Source organism: Vigna umbellata, chromosome 4 (genome assembly GCF_029865625.1).
Source record: "Vigna umbellata cultivar VRB3 chromosome 4, Vumbellata_1.0, whole genome shotgun sequence".
NCBI lineage: Eukaryota > Viridiplantae > Streptophyta > Magnoliopsida > Fabales > Fabaceae > Vigna > Vigna umbellata.
This window is the reverse complement of record NC_142168.1, coordinates 33,563,963-33,577,032: the sequence shown is the minus strand read 5'-3', so window position 1 is coordinate 33,577,032 and position 13,070 is coordinate 33,563,963. Positions and strand designations below refer to the sequence as shown.

At 38.2% G+C, this 13,070-nt stretch overlaps 3 protein-coding genes across 3 annotated transcripts; 1 reads left to right on the top strand and 2 right to left on the bottom strand.

Moving 5' to 3' along the window:
- Positions 1 to 17: 17 nt before the first annotated feature.
- LOC148199961 (large ribosomal subunit protein uL10c-like) lies at positions 18 to 931 on the top strand. The gene has a single exon (XM_088111265.1). It carries the CDS (start codon positions 77 to 79, stop codon positions 776 to 778), a length of 702 nt encoding a protein of 233 aa, XP_087967391.1. The 5' UTR covers positions 18 to 76; the 3' UTR covers positions 779 to 931.
- A 2,303-nt stretch (positions 932 to 3,234) lies between these two features.
- On the bottom strand, positions 3,235 to 4,919 carry LOC124825610 (protein PAL OF QUIRKY). Its single transcript, XM_047298262.2, has 3 exons — positions 4,782 to 4,919; positions 4,165 to 4,689; positions 3,235 to 4,065 (listed from the first exon to the last, which is right to left on the bottom strand). The coding sequence occupies exons 2-3, from the start codon at positions 4,635 to 4,637 to the stop codon at positions 3,309 to 3,311; spliced, it is 1,230 nt and encodes a 409-aa protein (XP_047154218.1). The 5' UTR covers positions 4,638 to 4,689; positions 4,782 to 4,919; the 3' UTR covers positions 3,235 to 3,308.
- A 54-nt stretch (positions 4,920 to 4,973) lies between these two features.
- Positions 4,974 to 11,303, bottom strand: LOC124825611 (protein DETOXIFICATION 3-like). The gene is made up of 7 exons (XM_047298264.2): positions 10,841 to 11,303; positions 9,897 to 10,441; positions 9,711 to 9,797; positions 9,573 to 9,629; positions 8,891 to 9,129; positions 8,573 to 8,778; positions 4,974 to 6,933 (listed from the first exon to the last, which is right to left on the bottom strand). The coding sequence occupies exons 1-7, from the start codon at positions 11,114 to 11,116 to the stop codon at positions 6,853 to 6,855; spliced, it is 1,491 nt and encodes a 496-aa protein (XP_047154220.2). The 5' UTR covers positions 11,117 to 11,303; the 3' UTR covers positions 4,974 to 6,852.
- Between the last annotated feature and the right edge of the window lie 1,767 nt (positions 11,304 to 13,070).

Genomic DNA, 13,070 nt, shown 5'->3' with positions numbered 1-13,070 from the left:
CCAAAAAGGTGTAAAAAGTGATAAGATAAGGCAACGAGAGTGAGAAGCATTTTGCTCTGTTTCCCCAATTCCCACCATGGAATCGACGGCCACTGCTGCAATGACCTTCGCCGTTCCCTCCACCAAGGCCCAAGCCCGCTACCGAGTCCTGACACGGCCCACCAACCCATTCACCGTCCCCGCCGGCGGCGTGGCCCAACGCCCCCCCGCGCGCCACCTCTGTATCCGGGCGGCGATTCCCCGCACGAAGAAAGAGGAAACTGTGGAGACGGTGCGGGAACAGTTGGAAAACTGCTACCTTCTTGCGGGCATAAACTACAAGGGGTTCACCGTGAAGCAGTTCCAGGAGCTTCGGAAGACGTTCCCCGAGAGCACGAAGCTGATCGTGGCGAAGAACACGCTGGTTTACAAGGCCGTGGAGGGAACTCCCTGGGAGACGCTGAAACCCTGTATGAAGGGCATGAATGTGTGGCTCTTTGTTCACTCCGAGGAGATCCCCGCCGCCCTCAAGCCCTACAGGGACTTCCAGAGGGAGAAGAAGCTCGAGGATAACGACTTCACCGGCGCCGTTTTCGAGGGCAAGTTTTACGGGCCCGACGAATTTAAGAAGCTCGAGACTTTGCCCACGCGCGCCGAGATTTATGCCACTCTTTTGGGGGCTCTGAAGGCCCCTTCTTCCGCTCTCGTCTCCACCCTTCAGGCTCCTGCTAGAGAACTTCTAATGGTCCTCAAGGCTCATATCAAGAACCTTGAAGAGCAACAAGGTCTTCCGCAGTAGATATTCAACATGCGTATGCCTTTTGTTCCTATCCTTTTCTTGCTTTCTTTCTGTTGTTCCATTGTTTACTCCTCTGTAGATTATGTGTTGTTTTGCTGAAGGAAAAAGGAAATTGAGAATGCTGCATAGGGAATTGAAGCCCTTTTCTTTCAATCTTACCTTTTAACTATTTGCTATTAGTTGGAGTGCTGGGATTTGTTTGTTAGGATGCGTACATATCTGCATGGAAAAACCAGTTCAAATACAGAAACTCACTACTTACGTTCAAATGTTGAGTAAGATTCACATCATCTGGGCAACAGATTTCACTAGGATTTCTGCTCCTGCTTTCAATAAATGTTTACATGTCCAGCTGTTTATTTTCTACCACACTCTTACTGTCTTCTTCTTCCTCTTAACAATGAATGACAATTCAAAGCATTTTCCTGTTCCTAAACTTTCGGAGAATCCCAAGATAGCATTGATTGTCTCTTTGGTCTGAGGATTGGTATTAGCATTGTAAAAAATCTCATATTTTTTCATGTTGGTTTACAAATATGGGATATCCTTAACTCGGTTGCTTTCGATGCCATTTGCTCTGAAAAAGCATGAAACTGTCATCTGCAAACAATTAGTGGGTTATGCTGTGTAGATCCCCACAAGCTTAAACTTTCATAATAAGCGCAGAAAAAAAACCCTTCACAACCTAGGATAAAAAGATAAGGGGATTCTCCATTAATCTGTATAGAAAACCCTACAGAATGCATGTATATACCCATCCAATGTATCCACTTTTCACAAAACCCCAACTTCTGCATAATAGTTTTAATATATCTCCATTCCGCGCGGTCATAGGCTTTACTCATGTTAAGCTTCAGAGCTACTTCTCCAATATTTGCTTTTCTCTTGCACTTCATACGTTAACAACCTCTAAAGCAACCAAGGCATTGTCTGTGATGACTCTAAATTCCACAAAAGTAGCTTGCTCAGGGGCTATCCACTTTTCCAGATAGAGTTTAAGCCTGTTAGCCAGAATTTTGGAAACAACCTTGAAAAACATCGCAAAGAGAGTCTTTCATAAACGAGGGCTTCTCTCTCTTGGGTATGAATACAATGTTATTTTCATTCATCTAACTGGGTAGGGCACCTTCTCCTAAGAAACTTTTATAGCCATGTTTAGCCCATTCGGGCCAGAGTATCAGAATGCATTTTGAAAGAGAACTTTCTTAAACCCTTCACCTTAAAAGGCCTGGTTAAGCTAACATTATCTGCTGCATTGATTCTATTACTAACATTTCGCAGCACTCTTCACAATCACCACTACTACATACCTGAACAAGTCACCAAAATAATTCTTGCAATTTGGCACGTACCTGTTTGGGTATAAGAGATAACTCCAGTTTCGTCTTCCAGCTTGGCAAGTGTGTTGTACTTCTTCTTGGCTGAGGCATGTCTCTAGCTGTTTAAGAACATTAAGATCAATGAAGTTATCCAATCAATGTGGGGAAACAAGCATCAATTATAAATTAGTTCACCAGAGAACAATCCTTATAACATAAATGAATAATGATAGAGATACATTTTTATTTTATATACATCTATTGCATGTTTGTTTCTCAATGCATTTTTTTTATATCACATCATATAATCTATTATTTTTATTCTCCTTCTAAGTGTTCATGAACAGGTTTTATGAACATCAACTCATTTCTCAATAAATTAGTCTCGCATCTTAATGAGAACAATTTTCCATTCATTATTATAAATAGTAAAAAAAATTGTAAGTTCACAAAAAATGAGGTAAAACTAATTTAAAAGTATAAATATTGAGAATTAGACGTTAAATTTAATTAAACTTCTTAAAATGTGAGATCTTTTGTTTTTTTTTTTCGTAACAAAAAGTAAAAGCACCATATTCAAGAATTCAATTTACATGAGCATATACGTCTAGAAACTACAGTATACTAATGTGGAGAGTGCATTAACATGATGATAATAAAGAAGTAGAAGCACACTTGATCTTTCATTTTTATAACGCTTCTCTCTCTCTCGAAAACCATCACAAGTGGTCTGAAAAATAACAACAAAATCTCCTTTTAAGTACTGGTTGACTTCTGTGTGTTGCAAAGAGAAAATTATAATAAGTTAATGAAATTCATAGTAAAATAACATTTTTAAATTCATAATAATAAATAATTTATTTCTCCTTGTTGGAGCCAACCGGTGAATCAATTCAGTTCCGAAGTGAAATTGTGGAAACCAAAACAAGTTCACAAATTATACATAACATTGTTTTAAACAACATTACATACATTTTATTTATTTATTTATGCTCATTAACTTGCAAACTTTAAGATATTAAAATTTCTGTAATTATATTCAATGTACGGCTATTCAAAGTGACATGCCAAAGAAAAGTCATATACAACTACCAAAACATACAAGCACCACTATAGGGGGAAAAAAAACACATGATGGAACATTAAAAGCATCATGGAACATTCAAAGTCATCATGGAACATTCAAAATTGTGTCTTCCAGATAATACAAATCAATGTGGCTGTGATATTTCTGTGTGCTGCGGCTTGAGGCTATCCACATGCAACTGAGCAAGAGCTTCAGATAACAACTCTGGGGTGGCTTTTCTCACGGTTTGGTGTTTAGAAGGCAATGCCGGAGGTGGGGGCTGAGATTTGTATATCTGATCACGAGTAAGGTTGTTGTCAAGTTCATTTCCACTCTCGGCTGATTCCACGGAAGTAATAGATATGTTCTGAGATTGAGATTGAATATGATGCATTGGACTAACATCAATCTGCGGTGCCTGATTTTCGTTGTAAGGGACGTGAACGAGTGCTGCAGTTTCTGTGTGTGTTAAATAGTTCTGAGAGTCAGAGGTAGAGTTACGTGGTATACGGGAACCTATGGATGAAAGATTTAGATTCATTGATGCTTGGGTAGAGGCAGTCATAGGCAAAGTAACAGGTACGAGGTATACAGGGAAAATAGGATTGGTTTGATAAACCAGATGCGTCGAAGGACGAGATTGCTGATAAATACAGTGGCCAGTCGGTAATGAGTTCAGGGGAGCATGAAGGGGTAAATTGCGTGTAGCAGATTGCACCACTGAATTAAACCGTGGAAATGAAGAATACCGTGCATTCAAATTTGCATTATTGGAAACAAAGAGGTTCTGACTTTCAACTTGAACAGTCTGAGCACTGAGAGTGGCCTCCGAAACATGAAGCACAGAGTCCTGATAACACGTATTCTGCCGCTGCGAAATGATGCTGGAAACAGTACTATCACTGAACAAAACACAACCAGAGTTTATTATTAAAATCTTGAGAAAGAAACAAAAAAAAAGTGACTTGGTGAAGAAGTTAGGGGATAAGGTAGCGGAATACCTTGGAAGAGATGAGGGGAGGGATGGAGGAAGAAGAGAGGAAGCGAAAGAGGAGGTGGTGTCGAGAGGGAAGGAGTGGTGCATGATGGAGGAGCTCTTGAGGGAGTCCAAGAACCATGACTCGGTTTTGGGGTGGCGGAAAGCAGGGAAGACGAAGAGTCTGATGCGGGAAGAGGAGTTGTGGTACTCGTCGACGAGGATGTGGAGGTCTTCGTTGGAGGCGAGGGAGATGAGAGAATCAAGGTGAAGGTGGGGGAGCTGGTACTTGAGAGTGAAGGGGTATTTCAGAGAGAGGAGGGTGGAGAGATGGGTGCGGAAGGAGGAGAGCGTGGCGAGGGTGCGGTGCTGGATGGAGAGGATACGGGTTTCGCCGCCGGCGTAGAAGAGGGAGCTGGTGCCGGGACGGGGGAGTATGTGGCCGCCGTAGCTGCACATGAGACGGAGCTTGGCGGTGGATGCTTCTTCTGACTCCATCCGGTTGAGTCGGTTGCTTCCCAATTGAATTGAATAAGAGAAAGCTTTGATTCTATTTTTGAGAATAGATATTCAGTAAATTTATTTACCTACCGACTTGAACAGTGAGGTGAAAGTGAAAAGTAACGAGAAATTGGAGGTTACGTGAAGTATTCGTTTGGATGACATAAGGTTCGAAAGCTTCTAGATCTTCCGCTGCTATTTATTTCTTAGTCAAAACTCTTCTCTCATAATCTCACCAAATCAATCTCCTCTCCATCGGAAACCATGAATCACCACCACCACCACTCTCATCCTCCTCCTGGGCCACCGGGGCCACCGGGTCCGCTGCGAGGACCGCCAGGGCCACCGCCACCTCCTGTCCACCACTCACCGCCGCCACCCGATCATTTTGCTCCTCCACCACCACCGCGTCATCATGCCCATCCGGATCCATTTTATCCTCCACCGCCACCCCTGCATCACCATCCTCCCGGACCTCCCGGCGGACCTTATGGGCCTTCTGGCCTTCATGGACCTCCCGGGCCTCCTGGCCTTCATGGACCTCCCGGGCCTCCTGGCCCTCATGGGCATCCCGGGCCTCCTGACCCACATGGGCCTCCTGGGCCTCATGGGCATCCCGGTCCTCCTGGGCCTCCCGGACCTCCACCTCCACGCGGGCCTTACTTTTGAGGAATACGTACGTAGTAAGCTCCACATGGCTATATCTGTTTTCGATGTTTTATTATTATAAATGTTCCAAAATAATGTCAATTTCAGTGCAATAATTTATGGTGGAGCTTTGTTTTATTATCGTTCTTCTCATTTATATTATACTCCCCTCATTGTATTTTATGTTCTATTTTTTATTCATACTTTTTATTCTAGATGCCTTTGCGTTTGGTGCTTATGCTGATTTTTTAATAAATTCGTATCCTTACTTTTCATAAGCTAAAATAATATTTAGGGAAAACTTTATGAAGAACTTTTAAATTATTTAATAATTTATACGATCAAATTTAATTTTTTTATGTTGTTATAAATACTTAATTAAATCACATATCCAACCCCACTGAGATATAACAGAATAAAATAATTTTTTAAAAAGGCTGGACCAATGCTGTGCCCACGAGTCCCACGATTCTATCTGTCCGAGGTCACTTATTCTATTATCCAAGAAAAAACATTATCTATTTATTAAAACAATATCATTTTTTACAGTATTTTTTGAAATTTCTATTTACTTAGCATTCTTTTTAAATATTAGAAAACGATCCAAATCAATAATAGGTTGTTCCAATAAGGAAACCACGGCAATTATATATTTTTCATTTAAATTACATCTCATTTTTTTTAATTAAGTAAAAGAAAGGACATTTATTGACATTTAAATTGTGAATTTTACTTAATTTTGTGATTTGTTTATTCTTGAATCACGGTAGGTGGTACTATTGCATTGCATTCTAATACCGGTGCCTATTTTCATCAATCAACTGCAATAAGAAGAAAAGGAAGGATCAAATTGATTTTGGAAAAGAAAAAGTCTCTGCCATGGATGATTAGATATTTGTCTGTAATGTCTTACCCAGCTTAAGGGTAATTTTTTAAACACCAAATATTGCAAGAGAAATGAAAATATGATAGTGAGAGAGTTGCAAGTGATTGAGAAATATAATGGTGACCTTTCACTGGCATTAACAATCAACTAGTGCTTTCAACCAAAAATGGACCATACCCCATTCACTTTTCTTTTGTTTGATTTTACCACTGAAAACACATGAGACATATTATGAACACTAGAGAAAAAGGTGAAAATGATCCGTGGGACTCGTGGAGTGTTATTATTATCATCAATGGAATGTGCAGTTCAAGCATTTACTAAAGTATGCAGCAAAAGAAAATTTTACCACACATTGCTGAACACCTTCATATCATGCATCAAAGTAAGAAGAAACATGTCCATTAATCTGATATGTTGTAGTAAACATTCAGAGTCAAAAGCAAAAACAATACAAAACTCTCATCACATATTCACACAACTTGTCTACATGTTAATATAATTAAATCCTGACAGACACAAAACAGAAACAAAAACACAGTCACAAAGAAAGCTAACACACTAGACTATATCCTCTATGGCTATCTCTCTTTATTTCCCTACTTCCTTTCCACAATCAACTCAAAAACCAAAAGAGCAATGACAGTGTATTGTCTGCTCTTCCACTCTTTTTATTGTTCACTTGCCTTGAACATCGCAAGCAAATGGAGTATGAGTTTTACTTGAGTTCTCGACCACTCTCTCCCTAGCTTTAGCTGTCTGCAATAGTAACAGCAACAACCAAGTACAGTAATTTAATGTTAGCTATGTATTCGGGTGATGTCTCACTATCATTCAGCATGCATTCCACATGCAAAGAGTCTAAAAATGGAAGAGTATAGATTTATTTATACATGTGAGAAAACTAACTAGGTTTTTGCACCAAACTAGGCAAATATGCCCTCTTTATTACCAAAATGGGCAAATTTTGACCCAAAGTGAAGTCGTGGGGGGCCAAAACGACTTCAATTGAAGAAGTCGTGCCCCCCTGCACGACTTCACCCTGTTCATTTGACCAGGGTTGAAGTCGTGCACCCCCAACACAACTTTACTTTCTTTTAATTTTTAACTTTTATTAATCTGGTGCGATTCGGCAAGATTCTGCAGAAACGAGTGTACGTCCGAACAGTGCTCGACCAAATCGTGGTCGGCAAAATATAGGTGATGTAAATGGAGCGTACGTACAAATAGTGGTAGGCCAAGTGAGCGTTCGGTTTTGTATTCTCATGTAACGAGCGGTAGGATTCTTCCTTGAATAAAAGTTAGTAATATATTAGACGTTCGTCCTTAATTTAGTACTCTCATGAAGCAATCTCGAGCTCGAGCGTTCGGTCTTGGTAGATTAATGATTGTGAGCGTTCGTCCTAATTTGGTAATCCCGGCTGGTGAACCTGAGCGTTCGGTCTTAAATTGGTAGGTTTCAATCTTGAGCTTTCGGTCTTCGTGAAACAGTGATCGTAGGCGTTCGTCTTTAAATTGGTATTCTCAGAGAGTGATCTTTAGCGTTCGGTCTTGGTTCTGTATTAGTATTTTAGGCGTTCGGTCTTAAGTTGGTGTTCTTAGGCTTCAATCTTGAGCGCTCGGTTTTTGTGTAATAGTGATTATAAGCGTTCGTCCTAATTTGGTATTCTCGGATAATGATCCCGAGCGTGCGGTCAATCTTGAGTGTTCGGTTTCAATCTTGAGCGTTCAGTCTTTGTGACTTAGTGATTGTTTAATTGTGATTGTGAGCGTTCGGCCTTAAGATAGTATTCTTAGGTTTAAATCTTGAGCGTTCGGCCTTGGTGAATTGTGATTGTGAGCGTTCGGTCTTAAGTTGGTATTCTTAGACTTGGATCTTGAGCGTTCGGCCTTTAGTTGGTTTTAAATAAAAGTATAAAATTTATTTATTTAATAATATTAAAAAACTTTAATTATTAATTAAAGATTATTTTAATTATTTTAAATACATTTAAAAATATTTTTTAGAAATTATAAATGATTTTAATTACTAAAAGTTAAAAATTAAAATAAAGTAAAGTTGTGTTGGGAGTGCACGACTTCTCTTATTGAAGTCGTGAACCCCCCTACGATTTCAAATTTTTTTTATATTTTTTTATTAAAAATGGTATGGTAATCGATTACAACATGTGGTAATCGATTACCATACCCTAAAGTCGTTTTTGGGGTGCACGACTTCAACTCTGGTCAAATGAACAGGGTGAAGTCGTGCAGGGAGGGCACGACTTCTTGAATTGAAGTCGTTTGGGTCCCCCACAACTTCCCCATTTTCGTAATTTTGGTTGAATTTGTCCATTTCGGTAATATTAAAGGCAAATATGCCTAGTTTGGTGCAAAAACCAAACTAACTAAAACTAACCTCTTTCTGCCAATCTGTTAGTGCTGTTACGATAGCAAGAATGATTGCTTGTAGAACAGACCCTGATAGAATTCCCATCCAAAGTCCCTTGGCATTTAGTTGTAGATGAAAACCCAAAAACAAACCCGTAGGAATTCCTACAAGATAGTAGGCTCCCAGGTTCACGTAAGCACCTATTTGTTGAAATCCTCCACCTCTTGCTATCCCTACAAACGTTCATAGATATAGATGCAACAATCAACAATGTTGTTATATTTTAGATGTATACACAGAAGAAGAAGGAGATTTTCAAGTCGAAGAAGGAGATTTTCAAGTCACCAGAAAGTGCTCCAATTAGACTGTCTACACTGACAGACACACAAAGGAGGGGAGCTATGCTTGCAACATAATCCACAACTTCCATATCATTGCTATATGCGTATCCTAATATATGTCGGCAACTGAAGAACACTATGCTCACAACAACTGCCTCTGCAACCACAAGAATCACAACCACACGAACAACACCTTTGGCTGTCCTTGGATTCCCTGCCCCTAGTTCGTTTGAAACCCGAGTGCTGCAAATCAAACACCATGTCAATCTGTGGGGTGATGTAACAAGTAAAAATACAGAAAGGAAATGAGGAAAAAAAACACATGGAAGAATCAAAACAGTCATTCAACGGAGAGAGGAGAGCAAAATCTGATTCAAATCTTGCCTGTGTTTTCTGTGACCATGATAGAAAATTTATGATTTTTTTTTCCTTTTGTGTATGCTACTCTGGTAGCCTTCTTTACCAGTGTAAGAAATTCATATTTGATATAATGCATACACAGTTTATATCCTTGTACTTCTTTTTTTACAGGTGTCTCTGCATTAGCACAAGAATAAGATACTTTCTAACGTAATATTTGTTGAAAATCACAGTATTTTGAAGATGTTAACTTTTGTGTAGATTTTAGATTTTAATAATATAACGTAAACTATTAGTAGAGAATGACGCAACCAGAAAAAGCCAACCTTGCAGAAGCTCCAACAGCATAAGGAATGACGTAGTGTAAGGTAGTAGCGTTAAGGCTGCAAGGGTGTGATAAAAGTCAAAAGATGATGACATCAGAGTTATTTCATAGTAATGAAAGAAAAATCGATTCCACCCACCAGATTGAGAGTACTGCGGTTTCAAGCTGGGGATTAGGCAAAAGCCCTGCAAGTAAAGTTAGCAGCTCAAAAGACCACCATTCAAAACTGCACACAAGTGTGAAAAATGCAATTAGCAGAAGAAAAATAGAGCAAGAAAAAGCATTGTGTTATGGGAGATGCAAAGTCATATAATGTCATAATTACCATAACATGAGTCCTGAAGGAATAGCTAATTTTAAGAACTCTGGAATGCAAAGTAAAGCACTACTAGAAAACACTATGTTGGTTTCTTGACAAGCCGGGGAGTAGAGTATGTAAATTGCAAGCCAAACCACATTCAACCAATAAGAAACTCCAATGGCTAATGCAGCTCCAACGTGTCCTAGGTCCAACGTAAAAACCAGACCCCAACAAATAGGAATATGCAAACACAGTGAGGTAATTGAGCTGAAAACCATGGGAAAGATCATACTCTGAGTCTGAAAGTAGCGAGTCAAAGCCTGAAGAATAGCATAGCCAAATAGTGCTGGTATGAGGTATATGCAGTACTCACAAGCTGCACGAGAAATTTCAGGGTCTTGACCAAACAGCATCAGTATTTTATCAGTGAATATCCACATCAGAGATATGGGGACACAAACCAACATCAGAGTCAATGTAGCACACCAAGTGTAGTTCCCAAACTTTCTATACTCTTCTGCACCATACGTTTGCCCGCACAAAGTTTCCAATGCACCAGACATTCCCAACTGCAATGCAACACAAACGTTTCAAAACACAAATATAATTATCTTAAGGAAAAAACTTGAATGAGGGGATTTTCAAGCTCTCAACTTTCAACCCTTTGCACAGATCCAGTCTCAAAAGCAAGGTTATCAACCAAACTGAACAACTAAGCACTAGTAAAACACAAATATTCAATAGGATGGCCCATTGTACTTTTTACATGTGATCTAGCTGATATGCTAATACTAGGTACTGATCACCTGGATCAAGGGCCCTCTCCCAAGAACTAGAAAATATATATCTATCCAGTAAAAAAACAAGCAAAAAGGCTAAAGATGCTAACTTTAAAAAAAATGAGAGAAATAAAAGAAAAAGGGTGCATTGAAGCAGAAAGAGAAAATGGCAGGGAGAGTTGTATTTACAAGGACACTGAATCCGGTAACTTCAGCAAAAGAGGTGGCAATAGCAACCCCGGAGAAGGAGACCAGTACTCCAAGATGTCCCACCATCATCAGCGACACAACCTGGAGAAGATACTGTGAAACAGTAACAGCCACCATTGGAGCCGCCATGGAGCTTACCCTCTTCAGCTCTTGGCAGAATGTACTCTCCGATGATGATGATGCTACTTCTTGTTCACCACCCTTTTCTAGCAGTGGTTCTGCCATCTCCTTACTCATCTCTCTAGAATTTTCCATGGTTTGAAGAAGGTGGAATGTTCATGCCAAAGATGTGCTGCAAGGAGAGAGAGATATGGAGCAAAAGTGCTGCTTCTTTCTTCCTCCTTTTTTACCAAACCAGTGGTATATTTATTTATGGTCAAACGTGCTCAGCCACTGCAAACTGCAATAAACCATTCATGCTAATGAACCAAAATAATAAGACAAAAACAACTCTATACATAAGTAACCAATCGACAAGATTCTGCATCAGGAATTAACTATCAGAATGTAAAAATAAAAGTGGAACTAGATATTGTTAAGTTTGTATGGAAGACTAATTATTGACTAAAGCAATAATTTTTTCATATAAAATTGACAATGAAATAAGAATAACAAGGAGGGTATTTTATTATGTGAATTATTTGTGTGATAATGAGTATTTAATATTGGCTAAAAAGATGCATGAAGGTGGCAAGACCATATGCATTATAGGAGTTGTGTCTGTGTAGAGTTTTTAGTTTCATGAGACTTTGAAGTGGGACAAACCAAAACCGTGATCGTTCCACCGCGTGCATTCCATTACTTTAGTTTGATGTTACTTTTCAATGGTACAGTTCTTTATTTTGGCTTTTACCATAATTTAAGTCAGTTGTATAAGAAACATTACAGTTAAACTAATAACAAAAAGGGAAAGTTTAATTTAATAATTAAACAGAATATTGAAGTCGATTTAATGTAATAGATTTGGTTAACTTTATAAAGAACAAAAAAAGATGTCTATTAAAATAATTATTTAAAGCTACAAAAAATGGAGCCCGGTGTAATAAAACTAGAAAAATTGTGCATCTCCATTTTAAACGAAAACGTGTGTATTAATCCAAAAGGCTAAGATAGTCTGGCCTTTAATATATGAGGTTACCTTGTAACTTGTTATGATCACGTAATATTATTAATTATGATATTCTCGTAAAAATAAAATTCTTTCATGTTTTAAATTTTAATATATAATTTTAATATATTTTTATCTTTAAACTTTAAAAGTTTACGTTACTGAAAAAATGACATGTGATGTAAGTAATTAGTCACCAACATTCATAAAGGTGATATTTGTTGAGAACAAATTTACTTTGTTGCGAATAAACTGATTTACATCTATTGTTGTGATTGTGTTATTATAACAACACAATTTATAGACTTACATTTCTAATAGTTGTACCTAAATACACAAAAACAATTAAAAATAATTAATTAATTAACTATCCATAAGACTTTAATAGTTAATATATTAGTTAATGACTAATATACATTATTCACAAATGCTAATACATTTGAGTTTATAATAACTTTAAAAAAACTCTCTTATAAACTTAAATACTTATTTTATTCTTCGTTCGGATCAGATTTTTACAACTATTGAACAACATAGTAGACAATGGTTTCATATACATATAACTTGATCTCGACTTCTCATGTGCAACGACTCCACATTTCCTTCCTTCACATATTCTCAGATGAAATTACATACATGTGTTTTCTCCTTTCATGATTGATCGAATTGTTTGTCAACTCAATAACTCCCTTGTTATCCACTTGTATCACCATCCCTCCTTCCTGTTCCATCTCCAGTTTGCTTAGAATATTTCTAAGTCACACTTCATAACGTACACACCATGATGTTACAATATACCCGACTTCACACTTTCACAATATTACTATGGGTGCTTTTTTGAAAGCCAAGTGAACATCATCTGGTCCATGAAAAATACATACTCGGATGTGTTTTTTCGATCATGTACATCTCTATACCAATCATTGTTCAAGTACTCTACTAGTCGGTAGTTATCCAACTTAATATAGTATAGGTCGAGTGATATCATTCTCTAAATATACCTTAGGAAAGGCTTCTCCATTTCTACTAAGATGGTTCACCATGGTTTCTACACAAGTTTTGTATTCAACTACTCCTTCAATCTCATTCATCTTCATATAC

Excerpts from the sequence above, each read along its gene's own strand:
- LOC124825610 (XM_047298262.2), bottom strand. The coding sequence starts at position 4,637 with ATGGAGTCAGAAGAAGCATCCACCGCCAAGCTCCGTCTCATGTGCAGC. Across the intron at positions 4,066-4,164 it reads CTCCCCTCATCTCTTCCAAG|TGATAGTACTGTTTCCAGCA; the intron begins GTATTCCGCTAC and ends TGTTTTGTTCAG.
- LOC148199961 (XM_088111265.1), top strand. The coding sequence starts at position 77 with ATGGAATCGACGGCCACTGCTGCAATGACCTTCGCCGTTCCCTCCACC.
- LOC124825611 (XM_047298264.2), bottom strand. The coding sequence starts at position 11,116 with ATGGAAAATTCTAGAGAGATGAGTAAGGAGATGGCAGAACCACTGCTA. Across the intron at positions 9,630-9,710 it reads ACCGCAGTACTCTCAATCTG|CCTTAACGCTACTACCTTAC; the intron begins GTGGGTGGAATC and ends ACACCCTTGCAG. Across the intron at positions 6,934-8,572 it reads TAACAGATTGGCAGAAAGAG|ACAGCTAAAGCTAGGGAGAG; the intron begins GTTAGTTTTAGT and ends TTACTATTGCAG.